Source organism: Ruditapes philippinarum, unplaced genomic scaffold (assembly GCF_026571515.1).
Source record: "Ruditapes philippinarum isolate M1 unplaced genomic scaffold, ASM2657151v2 ctg1068_1_1_1_1, whole genome shotgun sequence".
Lineage (NCBI taxonomy): Eukaryota > Metazoa > Mollusca > Bivalvia > Venerida > Veneridae > Ruditapes > Ruditapes philippinarum.
This window is the reverse complement of record NW_026864182.1, coordinates 494687-514425: the sequence shown is the minus strand read 5'-3', so window position 1 is coordinate 514425 and position 19739 is coordinate 494687. Positions and strand designations below refer to the sequence as shown.

The window sequence follows — 19739 nt, the reverse complement described above, 5'->3', positions numbered from 1 at the left end:
CTATGGAACCCATTGGTCGCTGGCAAATTGACTGGTCGTTGGGCAATTTCAGTGCCCAAACAACGGGGGGTTTGGCGGTTGGGGAAAGCGGCGGTGGCCATGAGGGGTCTGTGGGGACCATAGAACACATTGACTGAAAGAAAAAGTCAATGTTTGCTATGGAACCCATTGGTCGCTGGGCAAATTGTCTGGTCGTTTGGCAATTTCAGTGCCAAACAACGGGGGTTTTTGGCAGTTTGGGAAAGTCGGCGGTGGCCATGAGGAGTCTGTGGGGACCATAGAACACATTGACTGAAAGAAAAAGTCAATGTTTGCTATGGAACCCATTGGCCGCTGGGAAAATTGACTGGTCGTTGGGCAATTTCAGTGCGCAACAACGGGGGTTTTTGGCAGTTGGGGAAAGTCAGCGGTGGCCATGAGGGGTCTGTGGGGACCATAGAACACATTGACTGAAAGAAAAAGTCAATGTTTGCTATGGAACCCATTGGTCGCTGGGCAAATTGACTGGTCGTTGGGCAATTTCAGAACCCAACAACGTTTTGGCGGTTGGGGAAAGTCGGCGGTGGCCATGAGGGGTCTGTTGGGACCATAGAACACATTGATTGAAAGAAAAAGTCAATGTTTGCTATGGAACCCATTGGTCGCTGGGCAAATTGACTGGTCGTTGGGCAATTTCAGTGCCCAACAACGGGGGGTTTTGTGGTTGGGGAAAAGTCGGCGGTGGCCATGAGGGTCTGTGTGGACCCTTGAACACATTGACTGAAAGAAAAAGTCAATGTTTGCTATGGAACCCATTGGTCGCTGGGCAAATTGACTGGTCATTGGGCAATTTCAGTGCCAAACAACGGGGGTTTTGGCGGTTGGGGAAAGTCGGCGGTGGCCATGAGGGGTCTGTGGGGACCATAGATTACATTGACTGAAAGAAAAAGTCAATGTTTGCTATGGAACCCATTGGTCGCTGGGCAAATTGACTAGTCGTTGGGCAATTTCAGTGCCCAACAACGGGGCTTTTGGCGGTTTGGGAAAGTCGGCGGTGGCCATGAGGGGTCTGTGGGGACCATAAAACACATTGACTGAAAGAAAAAGTCGATGTTTGCTATGGAACCCATTGGTCGCTGGGCAAATTAACTGGTCGTTGGGCGATTTCAGTGCCCAACAACGGGGGGTTTTGGCGTTTGGGAAAGTCGGCGGTGGCCATGAGGGGTCTGTGGGGACCATAGAACACATTGATTGAAAGAAAAAGTCAATGTTTGCTATGGAACCCATTGGTCGCTGGGCAAATTGACTGGTCGTTGGGCAATTTCAGTGCCCAACAACGGGGGGTTTTGGCGGTTGGGGAAAGTCGGCGGTGGCCATGAGGGGTCTGTGGGGACCATAGAACACATTGATTGAAAGAAAAAGTCAATGTTTGCTATGGAACCCATTGGTCGCTGGGCAAATTGACTGGTCGTTGGGCAATTTCAGTGCCCAACAACGGGGGGTTTTGGCGGTTGGGGAAAGTCGGCGGTGGCCATGAGGGGTCTGTGGGGACCATAGAACACATTGATTGAAAGAAAAAGTCAATGTTTGCTATGGAACCCATTGGTCGCTGGGCAAATTGACTGGTCGTTGGGCAATTTCAGTGCCCAACAACGGGGGGTTTTGGCGGTTGGGGAAAGTCGGCGGTGGCCATGAGGGGTCTGTGGGGACCATAGAACACATTGATTGAAAGAAAAAGTCAATGTTTGCTATGGAACCCATTGGTCGCTGGGCAAATTGACTGGTCGTTGGGCAATTTCAGTGCCCAACAACGGGGGGTTTTGGCGGTTGGGGAAAGTCGGCGGTAGCCATGAGGGGTCTGTGGGGACCATAGAACACATTGACTGAAAGAAAAAGTCAATGTTTGCTATGGAACCCATTGAATTATTGGCTCTCCTCCAGTAAACTCATGGTCCGTACTCTTATATGTATGTGATGATATTCAATCAAATTCCGGTCAATAATGCATGCATATCTTGATCTTTGATATCTCGGTTCAAAAGTAACCTCGCTATTAGAAAATAGAGTGTCAAACTACCTGGTGCATATTCATCCTGGGCTTTTGTCAAAGGCGTTCCTAAATTAAAGATTAACACCAGCAAATTTATATGATCTCATTCCGTTATTTCAGAATAAGAAATATACACTGAGATAAACGCGGTAAAAGAAATCATGCTTTAAAGACCCGTAACAAGCGATAAGAAACAGACGATTTATTATTCTAGTAGGGAGATCCTGAAAGTATTCTTTTAGAAATTAGAAATTTTGCAAGTCTTATTTTGTTTAAATTACATTTAAACAATACTTATTAACAAATGTTAAATTAAAAAATTTATTTGCTCTAATTTAATGTATTACTTTTGACTCACAGGTATGATAATTTGAAAGTCTCTATTTTTTATGCTTGGTTCTTTAACGTATTGTCATAATATGAAACCTGAATTCAATAAAGAGTTTATCATTATTATCATTATTATTATTTTTTTTTTATATATATAAAATCAATCTTTGAAATCCAAAATTTTCTTTTAAACTTTTTCTTAAAATTAAATGCAGACTCGTTCATTTGGGAATAAAACTTGACTGCCTTCATTGAAACAGGTTTCTGACATAATCCATGGTTTCTTGAAAGTTAATAGTGATCTAAATGGATAAGACAAGGTCATTTGATAGGTCTAAGAAACTGTATATTATGCTGAAAGAACTAATTATTATCATTATTTTAATGTCTTTTCAAGTTGGTTTTACATATTTTTTGATCTATCGCGAAAGTGATCGAACGTAATATTGGCGATGGCTTAAATTTTATAGTTTAAACAAAGCTTGAGTGAATGTTATACATAAGACTTTCATGTCGTTACAAAATCGCCAAAAACTTAACATAAAAAATACCTTAAAACTTATCGTAATTTTTGAACGATATTTAAAGGAGGTCCAAAAGTAAAACGATAACATAAATTTAAGTATGATATTTTCCCACAAATAGCTTTAGAACTTAAAAAGGCAAATTAGGCAATATATAATAAAGATATATGCTCAGAATTAAAGTGATCAACATCATTATCTTCGTGCGATTTTTTTAATATTTAACGCTCTTCAATCCTTAGGTTATTTTGCAAAATGTAATTCATTATTTTTGAATTATAATGGAAAACAAATTATCTGAATTTTTTCACACGAATGCAAGGTCTAGATCATAAAAACGTACTTTCAGTCTCTTCATGTCAAAAAACATAAGTGGAATCCCGTTTCGTTTAAATTGGTATAAATATTATTACTTGTAAAAATTTTGACATGTTATATGGCCCTATATAAACGGTTGATTTATGTATACCTGAGCAGCAAGGCCATGGTTATATTGCAAAAGGCCATAAAACATGTGAAATATTTTGGTCAAAGTTAGAAAATATCACTTTCTTTATTTGAAAAAAAAGATAAAATTGCCTCATAAATATACGGCAGCCGTGTATATAGTTTATATAAACGTCATGATTAACCAATTAAATGCAAAGTTATAGATGTACAATATTAAAAGTAAAGTATATATGGAAGAGTTAATTTAATTGTTTGCTATTCATACTTTTATAACCAATAATATTAGATACTTAAGATATTGATAACAGATATGTTGGTTATTTAGGACGAATATTATTTGTTTCTTAGCATGTATACAAGATAACAATATCAAAGTCACTTAGTTTATTCCCTCATGTCATCAGAAATAAAATAAAGTAACATAATTGCTAAATATATGCTATCGATACCATACAATGAATAGAACGGAAGACTCTTATAGTGTTTATTTATTTCAGTCATTTTACTTCTATAAAAATGCAATTTATCACTCCATATTTTAATCGATTGCCATCTTTTAGTATATTTTGTAATCAGGGCATGGGACTTGAAACATGTATTGTTATTGAACAAAATATGAAATATATTTACAATTTTAGAAACAGTAAAGTTAAGAAATTATATAGATTCTACTTTGTTTATTCAACTGTTTACATAATAATTTATATACATTTATTGTCATAAGCTATAAAACAATATGAATATAGAGAAAGATACATACATGTATGTAAAAATTACAAAGAGAAATACATTTTATTAAACTAAGAATATAAGTAAGAATATAAGTACAACCGGTATTTAGTAGGTATGAATATCACTGAAGGAGATAATGGAAACAACCTCTTTATAATTATATACATAATAAATACATAACAATACATAAAATTATAACACATGCATAAACATATTTGTAAGTTATATACAAGTTAGGTAACTAAGTTAACAGATAAGTTAATCATGAAACAAATAGTATTTAATTCCTGGAGAACATTGAAATGCGTTAGAATACACTGCTTTCTTTGTACGCCGACCTCTTACAAACACTGATCGACTGATAGTTTTACTTTTAATGAGATGACATAAACTGTACCTTTACACACTTTATCTTCATTTTTATTGCTAACGATTGACTCAAAAACAAATGCACGCCTAAATTCCCTACATTTACTTTGTTTTGACAAAACAATTTTAAATTTCTGTTGATTGAGCGGGAAACCTTTGTGTGTGACCATATCCCATTGCTGTATTTGTTCTTGACGACACATACGTAGTTTTAGAGTATTTGTTGGGATGTTGGTAATGATTGTCCGGTCCCTGATAGGATTGATGGTCACGATAGTTTACTTGATATTGCTCTCTCTTTTGGTTTGAGAAATTTCTGTCGGTGTATGTGCCTGTTTGGGTGTTGAATCCACCTTGTCTTGTATCAGTCGGAAAAGGACGATCAGATACTTCATTGTGTCTTGTCGGAGTCGGATTATCACATCTTCCTTGAGCAACACCTTTAGAAAGAAGAGGGCCGTTCTTATGAAGCAACATTGCTGGCCATACCATGAAGTCAACAAATTCTCCACGTGCTGTATAATCTTTGAATACGTTAGTATTAAATCTGTTTGTACATTTTGTATTAAGTTCCAGTGGAGGATCTTGCACAGCGCACAACCATGCAATCTCTACGCATGCTGTAACATATTCTTGCACATCTTTTGATCGATGATTGGCTAGCTCCAGTCTTGGTCTCACAACCTAAAATAATTTATAATTATATCAATATGTTTAACATCTAATAGAGATGTAGGTTTAGTTTATATTATTTATTTATTTTTTTTTTATTTTATTTTTTTTTTTTGTTAATCATTAAAAATGTGTATTTACTCAAATAGAAAAAATCTGGAAACAAAGTGATCCCTCGGAAGCATTAATCACGACAAAACTACAAGAGAATTGCAGACTCGGTTTGATTGAGTCTGTACATGAGGGATAATAAATACGTGCCACACCTCACGCCCAAAGCACCGGCTTGAGCGGTACTCAATTCTCAACACTTAACAGTGCTGACATCAATGGTCCCGATGGACAAGAAGAATGTCACAACATAAAGACCTGTTTATTGAATGTTTGAGAATTTGAAATTGCAAATAAGATTAATTTAAACAAAATGTTTTATTAATTTCAATAATGCACAGAGTATTGCATTTATATGTTTCAATTACCGTTTTAAATTCTGACATAATCAATTAAAGAATAATCATTCAATACTGATATTCAAATAAAATCATTTTTATTTCAAGTAAGACGAAACAGAGAGAGAATACTTATGAATTCATTATACCTTTTCAACATCACGTATAACAAATGGGGCACGGTTCTTTCGGAACTCTCTTATTTCTTGTTTTAACTGGTCTGATAAGACAACTTTGTAATTCGAAATTTCAGGCGCCTAAAACAAAAATATAAGATTCTTAATAATAATTGATATGCTACCAAAATAAGTACATCAATTACATACATACAATACATATATTTCATTATGAGTCAAGTAAATTATTATTCGAAGTAATATATATTCGCCAGGACAACTTATCATAAATGGTAACCAAATAACATTCATATCCTGAGAAACAAATAATCATGCTAATATTTAAGAAAGTTCTAGAGGGACAGAACCGGTTTTGGTATTTCTTTACGGGCTGAAGAAACTGGCATTAAAGGAATATCGAAATAGGTTCTCCGAATTTAATAAAATTGATACCTCTTTCGGTAGTTCAATAGCTCTTTGGACTCTTTCGAAGAAATTTCCATTCGAATTCTGACAAATATTATATGCCACCTGCAAAACGAAAGATTAAATATATGATATTTATGATAATTCATACATTAATTGCGTTGATAGATAACTATTTTATATATAATTTTCAAAAGGCAACATGTAATATGGGTAAAAAATATGTTAGATATTTCACTTACTTAGCATATAATATAATATTATATTTTGTTTACCATTAAAGTGTTTAATAATTTTTGAATCACTTGTTTCTCTTCCATTTGCTGTTCTAAAATGTCAAACGCATCTGTCCATTGGTTGTCATACAGCTCGGACAATTTCTCAGCTACTTTTGTAGGTCTGTTCTGGTCACTGAGATCCGTTATGTTTGGATTATTATCACGTAATTTAGATGACGCAACTTTACTTAACCTGTTCAAAACAAAAGCAACAAGTAAAATTGCACCTCATAGCGTAAATCAGTCTGCTTCTTGTAATATCTTATGTACAAAAAATAAACATTATTTAAAGAACAACACACCATCACATTATAAGACGTACAATTTTTACGATGCTTTTATTCTTAAACGTGTGTTTAAGACAAAATTGTCAGACATTATATAATTTGTAATACATTATATTTTAAACAAACATAAAATGAGCCGTGTCATGACAAAACCAACATAATGGGTTTGCGACCAGCATGGATCCAGACCAGCCTGCGCATCCGCGCAGTCTGATCAGGACCCATACTGTTCGCTTACAAACCCTATAACAAGTAGAGAAACTGATAGCCATCAGCATAGATCCTGATCAGACTGCGCGGATGCGCAGGCTGATCTGGATCCATGCTGGTCGCAAACCCATTAAGTTGGTTTTGTCATGACACGGCTCAAATGTTAAATCAAACATTGATATAGATTGGTAATCAATTAATGTTATATCTTTAGCTGCACCAATAGTTTATATATCTTGTTTTTTGCTATTTATTTTCCTTATTTGTTTTATGTGATTTTTTAAGAGGAGGTACGCTCAAATTTAAAACTAGATTTTAATTTTTTATTACATTTCTCAAACTATATCCGCAATTATATCAATTTTTTTCTAAGCATTTAAAATGTAACTAGACTATTCTACTTTGTGAAAATACTTTCCGATTAGGAAAATTACACCTCTAATTGCAGGGCAAAATGACAATTTTCAAACATTTTCAATTATTTCAATCACATAACATAAATCACCTTTGTAAGGCATCATCTTTTAAACGTACTTCTTCATGGAATCTCCGTTCCAGTTTGTCATATCGTCTTTGAATATCGTCCAGCGATTCAGTGATTTGCATTATGCTAAAATACATGTGAGTTTTAGTTAAGCAATACGTAATTGTAAACAATAAACAAAAATGATTTCAAGTTCTTATTTATCTCATATATTATAATAATGGTATTATTTGAATAGGTGTACGGTCGAAAATGCTAAATGCTTCTTTTTTCTGGCATATTTAAAGTTGTAAATTTTATGTTTTATCAATAACAATTTACATCATTAATACCAAACAAGCACATTTTTATTCAGATATGGCATCTTACTTTTGCTCCGAGCTCCGCTCGATTCTGAAAAGCAAACAAGAAAGCAATGTAGTGTCGATGATTTTAAAATTACTTGGTAATGTGTTGTGCCTTTTATAATTTCCATAGTAAATCTTGAATACATTTATATAAAACTTTTTTCTTTCATTTTATTTTTAATGGTGTTGGGGTGAATGTTAAAAAGGAATCTGACTTTCAAATTTATTTCTTTAGCTTTTCATAGAAATGTCTCTCAACTAAACCTCACCTCTTTAATTTCAATTCAAGGTCTTGAATTTTCGTTTCTTTTGTAAGACATCGAAAACATTCCGTAGCTTCGACGCTCGTGAAGGTATCAGATAGACCTTGTCGGTTCTTCTTTTTCGGGACATTTAATGATGCTGATCTTTCGTACTGCTTTCTGCTGTTAAAGCCTGTATCATCATTGTCTTCATTTACAATCTGAATTTAGTGGAAATATTTTGATACGTTCATTTGGTATTTGTAATTAGTTCGAAATTATTGTTTCGACGTATCATGGTTCAAACTTCGTATGTATTTGAAAGGAACCCAACTGAGCTCCAAAAGCCTAAAACATAAAAGTTGAATGTCTTATATAGATCAGCTGGGGTGCTTAAAATAGAATTATATGCCAATAATAAGTGAGAAATATACTTCGAAATCAATTGAAAATCGAATTTGTGTGCTATTCTTTGCGCGATTTGAGTGAAACGATTTGCAACTTTTTTAGGCCATTTTTCACAATAAGTATAATTATTCTGGAAAAAACGGAGTAAGAGCATGTTTTTTAAATTGTGCACACAAACTATTGGTATTGACGTACATGGCAAACCCTCAGTGAAATCCCTTTAGGTATTAATGTTCTAAACGTTAATGCCATACGATAAACTATCACAGGCACTTACATGAACAGGTTTCAAGATTTATACAAAGAGAAGCATTTTTTAAATGCTACATTTTTAAATGCTACATTTACAGGCAGTTGAGGAAATTGTTTGTTTTCCTTTTTGTATAGAAAACAGATCATGTATCGTTTGCAGTGTTAAATTTTGTGGCTAAACTAAAATTGACACAAGCAATAATAATATTATAATATATATAATGTTTAATACATACATAACTGATCTTCTCCAGTTCTTCTCTTATTTCACGCAGTCCTTCATCAAAATTTTCAATGCATTTTGGAAGTTCTTTGCTGCCTTTACTCTTATCTCTCTTTCTGTGGATGTTTTTTTGCTCCTTTGAGAGATTTTTCGAGGCTTCATATATAGTTTTAGCACGTATACGTACGTAATCTACATCAATATTGTATTTTTTCTGAAAGGCGACGCTAAAAAGATAAATGATATTCAGTGGTGTTAAATAGTAACATTGTACATTTTAAGCATTGACCTTTTAAATAAATCCTTAAAACTAAGATGACAAACATTACATATTTTCAAAATAAATTATATAATTCTTGCTGCTAATAAAAACGTAAAAGAAACTTTCTTTGTACTCTCTGACTTGGATGATGATTTGCTTTACCTAGAGGTTCAATTAATTTAGAATGTGAAACTCCGCGAACCGGTTAACTGCCGTGATCATTACCGTGACGTAACCGGTTGCGAATATATGGACGCGTCATCATGCGTTTTGTTTAGGGATGCACAAAAGTAATACGTTGACTTGCAGACGACAAAAGAAAGTTCATATCTAACAAAACGCACAGCTACATATATTGGTCAGAGACTTTGATATGTTTAAGTGATACTATGCTCACTTTTTTGATGTCAAGATGAGTTGAATTAGTATATATTTCAAAAGATTGGCTATTATAATGGTGATTGGTCAATAATTGATAATGAAAAATGTTAATGATACAATATAAAAACTACCTAAATAAAAAGGCTGGTCCATTGTTTTTAAGAATTAAGCGTTTCTGATACATTCTGAACGATATTTATAGAAATTTCCGTTGTTCTGGTGAATTACTAAAGATGTTTTAAAGTAAAATCTTGAACTTAAAATATCGTGTTATCTGTTGTCCCAGGTAAAACATAAAATTAAACTCAACTGTGGCAAAATGTCAAGTTATTTTAATTTTTACTTAGAATTTAGACTTGAATTGGTATAATTTAATTTTTAAATCAAACTAAATATAATTAGTTGTCTATCACTAAAATATTTTATTTCTACAACAAAGGTCGAAAGTTCGAAATACAAACTTAATGTTGTGTCATGTGCTCGATATTCGTGTTTTGTTATTTGTTACGAATATCGTTTTAATGTATTATTTTGTCCTTGTATTTGTATATTTATCTTGTGTATTTGTCTGTTATCTATGTTCTTCTACAGTCCGATATACATTCCATTATCCCATATCATTCCTATATCATTCAATTTCATCAGCTTTTCATTATAACAACTAATTACTTATATTTCATTTCGACATATTTTTTTACAAACTTCCCGGAAAAAACCACCTCACGCATGCGCACTTTGATATAAATATTTCAAAGGTGTTTGTGTTATTTATTTAGTTATCAAGGCGTATGTTTTTATGTCCTTTACAGACGTAAACAACCATTCCATTCATGTAAAAGGACCTAACGACAGTTCCCCAGAGAGAAATTTTGATACGTTTAATCTTGTTAAACGGGTGTTTTACTTTAACGATACTTGCTACGAAATTTGAGTTTTTAATTTGAATTACGTTTTTTTCCTATAGAACCATCAATAAGATAAATTATTATAAATGTGTACATTATTTTATTTCAATGCATTCACTGTAGATATGGCAAAAGACAAAACAAACTGGTATTCAGGGATATTCAATTTTATTCTGATTGCCCATCGAAACTAAAGTTACTTTCGGTATTGATAAAATATCTCCTTTCTCTGACATAAACGTTCTTATAAGTATGATTGTGCTTTATTATCAGATATAAACTATATAAGGATTGTGACTAATGACATAAAAGATTAAAGCGGTCATAGAACCTTCATGCTTATCTGAAGCGACTATAAACTAAGATCATAATCCCCAGATTGGTGATGTATCTTAAAAAAGAATATGATTGATAAATATTACACTCCATGTTTCATTCATTCATTCATTCATTCATTCATTCATTCATTCATTTATTTATTGATTTAATTATTCACTAATTCTTTTCATCCAATATACAAAAAGTAGGAAGTAGACACTTCACATTTGCAGAAAATGTACACAACGCATTTAAATCTTCTCAACTAGAAAGAAGAGAACGTATATAATATATTCATTTTCTTTATCTTTAGAGGTAACATAAATTAAGTTTCGCCAGGTACAAATACAACCTTTATCAATAGAAATCAGATATGAAACGTTGGTAAATGGGTATATTTAAACTTTAAAATAAATTAAGTTACTTTTAAACTTTCTCCACTCAAATTTATGCCTGTTTAAGACTGTATTCCTTTTGACTGAAAATTATTCTGAAATTGTTGAAGAATAGATCAATTTGATATATCTAAATAATAACCTCTAACGTTTTTCTGCAATCAATAATCTAATTCATTTCTACTTTCGTTTTTAAAACAGTGTCAAACTACTTGTATTATAATTTATAAAGAGCACTTGAATGCTTTAAAGGAAAAATCGATTTTAATTAATTAAGTAACATACCTGCTAGATGCCTGAACATCTCTTCTATAGCTATTATGCGACATAATGTCCTATTTTAAATTTAAACAGTGGAATAAATGTTTCCCAACCAGGAAGGTTTAATATAAGTAAGGGAAACAACTACATTGATAGCTACACAGGTAGTAAATCACCTTGTACCTTGAATATTTGATACGATGGTATAAGAAGTAAACTATATGAATTATCGTTATAAAGGTATCGTTTATTGAAATTTAAGACGTAAAACCAGGGTACAGCAAAACAAACATAATGTATTTCCATGTGTGCTAAAATAAATTATACCACTGCATAAGTAAGCAGAGGTCAGGTGTGCATGTTGGCTGATTTGTACCATTCGTATTTTTGCCTCGCAACAGGGCCTCATAAACAATGGCGGCAGGCGGAGAAAAACACGCTTATAAGAGGGGCGCGGGGCGGGATTTAAGAAACACAATGCTGGGCAAAGTGTCATGAATAAAACATCGCCCCGCCCCCCGCTAATTAGCACGTGTTCGCCCCGCGACCCGGCAAAGCGAGAAGTCCAGAATCAACAAGTTTAAATGTCGGGGCAGAGCGTAAACGCTTACTAGCCCCCGCTGTTTTATTTCTTATTTATATATTAAAATTCACCCTGTGCTAACGAGATTAGCGTGTTTCGTTTCTCCGTGCCCCCCCCCCCCCCCCCCATTTTAATTTGTTAATTCTCGACTTTTTACTTTTCGGGGTTGTGGGGCGAAAACACGTATGACACAAATCAGCCATAATAATATTCAGATTCTCGTTATTGTTTATTTTTTCTGGGGTTTTATATTGTTAAGATAGGGAATGTGTTTTGATCGGGGTTTTTTTGCCTATGATCCAAAAAAAAGAAAGAGCATCAAAACACGGCAATGTCATTTTGTCATAAATACTCGGAGGCTACGTGTCAGATAATCTCATGTTTCGATGCTCTTTTTATAGCTTGTTTCGATCTGTATATAATGGACATACCTCAGATAGCATTAGTGTGACGAATGATGGTAACGATAATTCTGTATTTGTTACAAGTGTTTCTCAGGTCTGTCACAATTGGTGATGTTCTTTTCACTTAAATTTACAGAAAAGGATCATTAGATGTTAAACTATTTCTTATATTTGTCTGATTATCAAATCTTCCTTGTTTGTGCAACACCTATGAGAGAAGAGGGTTGCGATCATTAAGAAATATTGCTGGTCACTCAATAACGCACAATAATGCAATCTCCATGCAAACGGTAACATACTCAGATTGATACTTAGGTAGCTACAGTTCTGGTTTGATAATCTGCGCAATTATATGGACAAGCTCTAATAAACGTACAATTTTAAATTCTAATTCATTCTTAATTATTATACTTTCTATAAAGTTAAAGGCACATATTATTCAATTAATTGGCATGATTGTTTAAAGGTCATTTGTAAAAGGTAAACTATAGTAAAGCTATAAACTGATTTGTGGATACACTTGAGTTTTCATTGAGTCCAGCACTTTTAAGTGTTGAGAATTTAGTATCGCTCAAGCCGGTGCTAGAGGGCGTGGGAGATGTTGCACTTTATCATTATCCCTCAGGTACAGACTCAATCAAACCGAGTCTGCAATTTTCATGTAAATTTGCTGTTTTAAATGCTTCCGAGGGATTATATTTTTATCCAGATATTTAATGATTTTTATCCAGGAAAATGGCGAACTCAAGAAAGGTTTAATTTGTTCGACAGAAACTTCTGACTAACACTAAAAGGAAGAAAAGTCCTTTTTTCAGTTGCGAACAGTTATATTTATCATTGTAAAGTTGCCGTTAAGTTGGTTTGGTTAATAGTTAAAAATTAAGATATAGCACCGACGTTATTCGGGGATTTGTTTTACAGAAATAATCAGCCCCGCATTTATAGCATAGATACTTTTAGTTTCACTTTATTAAAATGTAATATAATGATTTTGGTCGGATGGTATCTAAATGAGTTTGATTTCAATACTTTGTACACATATTTACTCAAGTATAAAACTTTGAAGTACTTTAAAGTAGAGAAATATGGAATCCATAAAGAACAGCAAACTTGAAATGCTTCCGGTTTGATTTCATTGGTCATGGACGGCAGTAGTAGTGTATTTACCGTTCAAGTCCCCTAGCACCGGCTTAAGCAGATTTTAACAGTTATGCATGGAAATGGTGAAATTTTTGAATTAAGAAACATCCGCAAATGTGTTAATATGGCAGTAATTATGGGACATTTATTGTGATAATTCGTGCCGTTCCATAAAAAGGCGTATAGTCCCGAAACGAGAGAATAATTGGCGGAACTAAACAAAATGGATTATTTGCAAAAACAGAGGTTATAACAGATCAAACGTCAAAATACAAATTTAAAAACATATCTAAAGGGTGATTTAACAGTATTCGATTAGGAATATTGGCACCACGCATCAATTGAAAGGCATATTTAGAAGGATCGAAAAACACTTATATTTAAATCTTAAAAACCGCTAAACACGAAATATGCTCGGTTTTAATAAATCAAATTAGTTCATGGGCGGCAATGGTAAATGCAAAATTCCTATCACGTTCCCTAACACCGGCTGAAGAAGAACTCATACATATTTTAATACATGTACCTGACAAGATATCGCTCACCTGAAAGATACAACTGTGATGGTAAAAGTCTAAAAAAGTCCTCCGTAAACACTGAAGCCACAATATAAATTGCAAACACAATTTAATTGAGTCTGTTAAATAAATGAGAGATCATGTTAAGTTCAACATTTCTCATGCCGACAATCACCGGTTTAACCTGGCGGTATTCAATCATCAATACTACCATGCTGAAATGAGCCCGAAAAAGCAACTGAAAAATATAACAACACTTACGTTTTCGTTTTACATTCGCTATTCAACACATAACACTATATTTAATTCTACAGATTATAATTATGATAAGAGTCATGAGATCAACCTAAGTCAAAACTGTAAACGTATTTGTACCATTCGCTGTTCTTATAAATCATGCAAAAATGCAAACTATGTTTTACAAGGTGTTATAATTATTTTCTTCATTACGTGATGTTATACTATAATTTGTAACATGAATGTTATTATAATATTTAATCGGCAATTGTTTACTCTTTTGTCGGATTGTTGTGAACCGAAATTCATTTATTAATCAATTCGTTATTTTTTATTCATTCGCTTGTTCGTTCTTTCTTTCTTTTGTTCAATCTATCGTACGTCAACACAAATAACAAGTAATAAACATGGAATATCAACATCTAATTAAAACAAACTGACGATCTATAAAATTATCGATATCGATGGTGTTGAACACATCCTTGAGCAACCCCTTTCACTAACAGAGGACCTCCTTCATGAAGAAAAAGGGCTGGCCAGACAACGTAATCGATATTAGGTCCCCGCTTTGTGTATTCCCTGAATATTTTAGAATCGATCTTTGAAGATGAGGTCGCAGACAATACCAGAGGCGGGTCCTGTACCACCATTAACCACGTGATCTCCACACAGCTTGAGATATATCTATCGACTCCTGCATTCATTTTGGAATGTGTGTTAAGTTTTCCTTTTATTGCCTGTTTCGTAGAAAAATGAAAATGCATTGGTGGTAACATGAATGGTTTGAAATATTTTAAATTATATAAAGAAATGCAATGTCTATAATTGTTATGGTAACTATGATTATATATAGAGTTTCAGATAAATCAATATGATGTGAAGTATCAAGACGTAGCAGTTAAAAACAGATCAAACAAAACAGAATATGATCAGTAGGTGTACACAGACCCAAATAAATTTTCATTATTCTGTTACAATATAAAACTAAAACTTAATACATTAAACTAAGCTTCTGTTAAACAAACCTTTTCGATATCCTTGACTACATACATCGCACGAAATTTTCTGAATTCCTTAATTTGTTGTTTCAAACTATCAGGAAGGACTGATCTCGATTTCAACTGCTCAGACCCTGCGAACTTAAATGTTTAGTGTTTAAGCAAATTTCGTTCGCTTGGAAGGAACACTGTTATGAAATAATATTGCGAATTTCTCACTTAAATAGTTAACAATATCATGTGCCGCCACCGCATGCATTTATTCCGCGAGAGCAGGATCCCAAGCAGAACCATCGACCTTTCATATGCAAGCTTGATAGCTTCCTCATATACAATGATTAAAATATATCTGGTGGAGTTATCTGCAGCCATAAAGGAAAGGCAAGTGGTGTCACCCAATTAGAAATAACGTTTACTACTTTCATCAATTTAAACTTGCTATGTGCCAATCCGGCCTACCATGTACTAAAAGAAGAGGCACCGTAAGTACCATTATGTTTTGTACCTCTAGTCAAAGGATTTCTTTTTATTTTGCATTAATATATACATTTTCTCCATTCAGCAGTTTTAATCTAATAATTTATATGAAATGGATCTTTAATATTTTTGTAATGCACAATGTAAAAATATACCTGTAGAGGAAATTCGATACATCTTTGAACTTTCTCAAAGTAGTTATCAGAGGATATTGCTTTACATTCAGCGTAGGATTTCTGTTGAAAAAATATATATAAGAGACATGACTTCTTTCAAATAACATTTTCTAAATCTATACTGTATACACTTACTATAATTTAATATTTTTATTATTAGATGCCGAAAATGAAATATCTCGGAAACGTAAATTAAGTGAACGATAACTGAGGTTGGCAAGATTAAAGAAAATATTTTGCCAAATGCTAGCATCGTTAACACTGTTTAAATTATCTATAAATTTATGTTAAATAACAGTATGTTCAATCAAGGATAAATTTTATAAGATATTTACTTCTATTAAAAAGAACATTCGATACTTAACCATTAAGATGTCCCTCAGAAAGTTGATTATATCTCTTTCGTTCATGCCTTTTTCCAGATTACCGAAAGCGTCTGTCCATTGGTTGTCATATAACTCTGACAACTTTTCGGCTATTTTTGTAGGTCTGTTTGCATCACTAAGGTCAGCGATGTTTGGATTGTTATTCCGTAATTTGCTCGAAGCGATGGCACTCAATCTTCCATAACATAAGATAATAAAGGTATGAGTTTATGACTATATCATAAGACTATAACAGTTTTGAATCCAATGAAAATAAGGAACAAAGGGTTTAGCCCACTTTAAAAAAAACACCAATAAATCGACTAGAAACTTACACGTTTTATCAAAAAATAGTTATAACTTGAACTTCAATGAATTGACATAAGACGCATCATGTTTTCAAAAATAAACGGGTTATTTTTAGGTTTTTATATCCTTTCGGCGGCTTCCACCTTTTCAAGCATTTTCATAGAGACCCCCTACCTCAAAAAGTGTCGCCTCTCAGTCCGTATAGGCAGTTACTGGCGATGTTTCAACCCTATGACGTTCTGATTTAGTGGTGTGTGACATAAAAGCGCGCGTCAGAGCACGCAGTTTCAGGACGTGACGACATGCGCAGGCTGTTATGGTGATGTATGCGCAGCTAACTTTAAAAAAACGTAAGTATAAACGCAGTGCAGCTGTCTCCTACATGGTTAACTTTGTGTTTGTTCCCCACCTTGACCATTTATCTGTTCGAAAAATATAACATTTTGGCAGGAAAAGTCACGTGACACACACCTGGTGAGAAACATGTGTTGGCGGTAGAATTCAAATTTCCAATTTTGTCAAATTCGCACGCAAACACGTCTTTAAATGGAAATAGCGGTGTTCGAAATTCGTCCTTGACCTTGATCACGTGACATCCTGTATTATGCCATGCATATGTTTCAATGTTGGAGCCTAATCCAAATTTGAGGAATTAATATGGAATCTACGGAAGCCCAAAAGTGCCACCTTCGCGAATACGTTTTATTACGTTACAGCTGCTGAAAGGATATACAGAAATCCCAAAATGTCTATTTTAGTGGTATTCTATGCCGGAAAAGCGATTTTTCGTATCAAATAAGGATTAAAACTGCTGAAAATCATTTTTATATAATAAAAATGACTTTTCTCCCATATCCTTTCGGCGGCTTCCACCTTTTCAAGCATTTTCATAGAGACCCCCTACCTCAAAGTGTCGCCTCTCAGTCCGTATAGGCAGTTACTGGCGATGTTTCAACCCTATGACATTCTGATTTATTGGTGTGTGACATAAAAGCGCGCGTCAGAGCACGCGATTTCAGGACGTGACGACATGCGCAGGCTGTTATGGTGATGTATGCGCGGCTAACTTAAAAAAAAAATACAAAAAAAAAAACGGAAGTATAAACGCAGTGCAGCTGTCTCCTACATGGTTAACTTTGTGTTTGTTCCCCACCTTGACCCTTGACCATTTATCTGTTCGAAAAATATAACATTTTGGCAAGAAAAGTCACGTGACACGCACCTGGTGAGAAACATGTGTTGGCGGTAGAATTCAAATTTCCAATTTTGTCAAATTCGCACGCAAACACGTCTTTAAATGGAAATAGCGGTGTTCGAAATTCGTCCTTGACCTTGATCACGTGACATCCTGTATTATGCCATGCAAATGTTTCAATGTTGGAGCCTAATCCAAATTTGAGGAATTAATATGGAATCTACGGAAGACCAAAAGTGCCACCTTCGCGAATACGTTTTATTACGTTACAGCTGCTGAAAGGATATGTACATTTTTACAATGAATACCTTCGTAAGGCGTCATCCTTAGCATTCTTTTCTATTAGATATTTATTTTTCATCTCTTCATAATCTTCAATAGACACGCACGATTCCTTTAAACTAAAATATAAAATTAAGTTTAATCGAAATTCTAAAGTCTGTAGTGATCAAAAATTAAAATTAAACAATGGTAATCCTCATAAAATATAAGCTGATTCAGTCTTATTCTCACACATGGAAGACTTACAAAGGGTCAGTGGTTCCTATATTTTAAGCTCAAATGCCAAATCATGATGTTAAAGCTAATAACAGTAAAGTTGACCGGTAAAGTAGAGTGACTGGAGTGGCAACAAATTAGCTAAATCACAAGTCGAAATATACAAATATGTCATGCATATCATTCCCGTTCTAACATGGTTTTAGTTGAACAGTATCCATAAAGTAGCAAAGAATATAGCTATTATAGCTAACATCGCAAAGTTAGGCACAAGCTGTTAACGCCTTGAACATAAAAATTTTGAAAGTTTGGAAGTGACCTTTATTAATACCTTTTTCCTTTTTCAATATATCACCACTGAAATAAGTATAAATCGTTTCTACGTTTAAACAAAGGTACCTGTTCTACAAATGATGTATATATTTGTTTAAATTATCAGTTATAAAATTGGTGACACCAACCGTTTTATTTCCGAATGCAAATAATGTATTTCTAAATCTTTTTCATACATTGAGCCTCCAATGGCACTGCTGCCGTCTTCGAGTTTTCTTTTCTTAGTGGGAGGAGGTCCACTGTCGTTATTTGTGATATATTGAAATCATCGAAAACCATGGATCATGTTCCCCATGATGTGATTTTTCTTTAACTTTGCTATGCTGTTTAACACAGGGATGAATAGATGTCAAGCAACAGATTAAATAGTAGTACATACAGTTATATAAATATATTGCGTATGTCAACGTGTGTACATATATACAGTTGTTTTAAATGGTCCTAATCGTTACGAGTTCAATGAATACATGCATATTCAAATTACAAATACATTTATTCGTAAACCTTCGTCTAACATGAAAGTAATATACATTTACATTTAATAGCACAAACTTCATGAAATTGTACGTTAAAGATTCTCGTTATCAATTAAACACCAGGATGTTTTTTGATTACGTTAAAGGGAGACAACAATAATAAAAACACTATTTCTAATCTACAGAGTTATGCTCTTGAGATGATTTTTGTTTGATAATACATGTTTTTCAAAATGCATTTATATCTCATCATGCATTAAATCTTTATAAAGCCAAATTTGAGTACTTGAGAATATGGTTAGAGAATGATAAGCTGAAACTTATGCCAATTTGAGATTCGTTTTTCACAATATTACTTTTTTATATCAGACTACATTATCAACAGGTGGGTTTTGAAAATATGCATGTACATGTATTTGTAAAACAATCAAAAAGTCTTACTCTGACTCCAAGATAATTTTACACCGGGTCTAAAATTGTCATTCGGTTTAACTTATCATTAGCAACGGAACTTTTAATTTACCCCATGAGCATATTGTGAAAAATAGCCGTTTACCTGTTACAAGTACAAACTGCTATGAAACTGTGAAAAATGCTTCAATACAGATGAAACTTGGCACTAATGTTGACTAGACCATAGCCTCTGTAACAGCATGCTCAATCGTAAATTTCCTGTTACC

General features: G+C 33.7%; 2 protein-coding genes across 2 annotated transcripts; both read right to left on the bottom strand.

The window, feature by feature from the left end:
- Positions 1-3679: 3679 nt before the first annotated feature.
- LOC132724746 (uncharacterized) lies at positions 3680-11556 on the bottom strand. The gene is made up of 9 exons (XM_060709704.1): positions 11375-11556; positions 8842-9055; positions 7973-8166; positions 7726-7749; positions 7378-7482; positions 6373-6568; positions 6125-6202; positions 5705-5812; positions 3680-5118 (listed from the first exon to the last, which is right to left on the bottom strand). The coding sequence occupies exons 1-9, from the start codon at positions 11416-11418 to the stop codon at positions 4561-4563; spliced, it is 1521 nt and encodes a 506-aa protein (XP_060565687.1). The 5' UTR covers positions 11419-11556; the 3' UTR covers positions 3680-4560.
- A 2549-nt stretch (positions 11557-14105) lies between these two features.
- Positions 14106-18905, bottom strand: LOC132724744 (uncharacterized). The gene is made up of 6 exons (XM_060709703.1): positions 18712-18905; positions 18061-18153; positions 16249-16444; positions 15863-15943; positions 15258-15418; positions 14106-14969 (listed from the first exon to the last, which is right to left on the bottom strand). Exons 1-5 carry the CDS (start codon positions 18759-18761, stop codon positions 15350-15352), a joined length of 489 nt encoding a protein of 162 aa, XP_060565686.1. The 5' UTR covers positions 18762-18905; the 3' UTR covers positions 14106-14969; positions 15258-15349.
- Between the last annotated feature and the right edge of the window lie 834 nt (positions 18906-19739).

Coding starts and splice junctions, on each gene's coding strand:
- LOC132724746 (XM_060709704.1), bottom strand. CDS start 11,418: ATGTCGCATAATAGCTATAGAAGAGATGTTCAGGCATCTAGCAG. Junction 5,813..6,124: donor CTATTGAACTACCGAAAGAG/GTATCAATTTTA, acceptor TTTTTGTTTTAG/GCGCCTGAAATTTCGAATTA. Junction 5,119..5,704: donor TTATACGTGATGTTGAAAAG/GTATAATGAATT, acceptor AAATTATTTTAG/GTTGTGAGACCAAGACTGGA.
- LOC132724744 (XM_060709703.1), bottom strand. CDS start 18,761: ATGTATGAAAAAGATTTAGAAATACATTATTTGCATTCGGAAATAAAA. Junction 18,154..18,711: donor TTGCATTCGGAAATAAAACG/GTTGGTGTCACC, acceptor TTTATATTTTAG/TTTAAAGGAATCGTGCGTGT. Junction 15,944..16,248: donor TTCTGAGGGACATCTTAATG/GTTAAGTATCGA, acceptor TTTTTTCAACAG/AAATCCTACGCTGAATGTAA.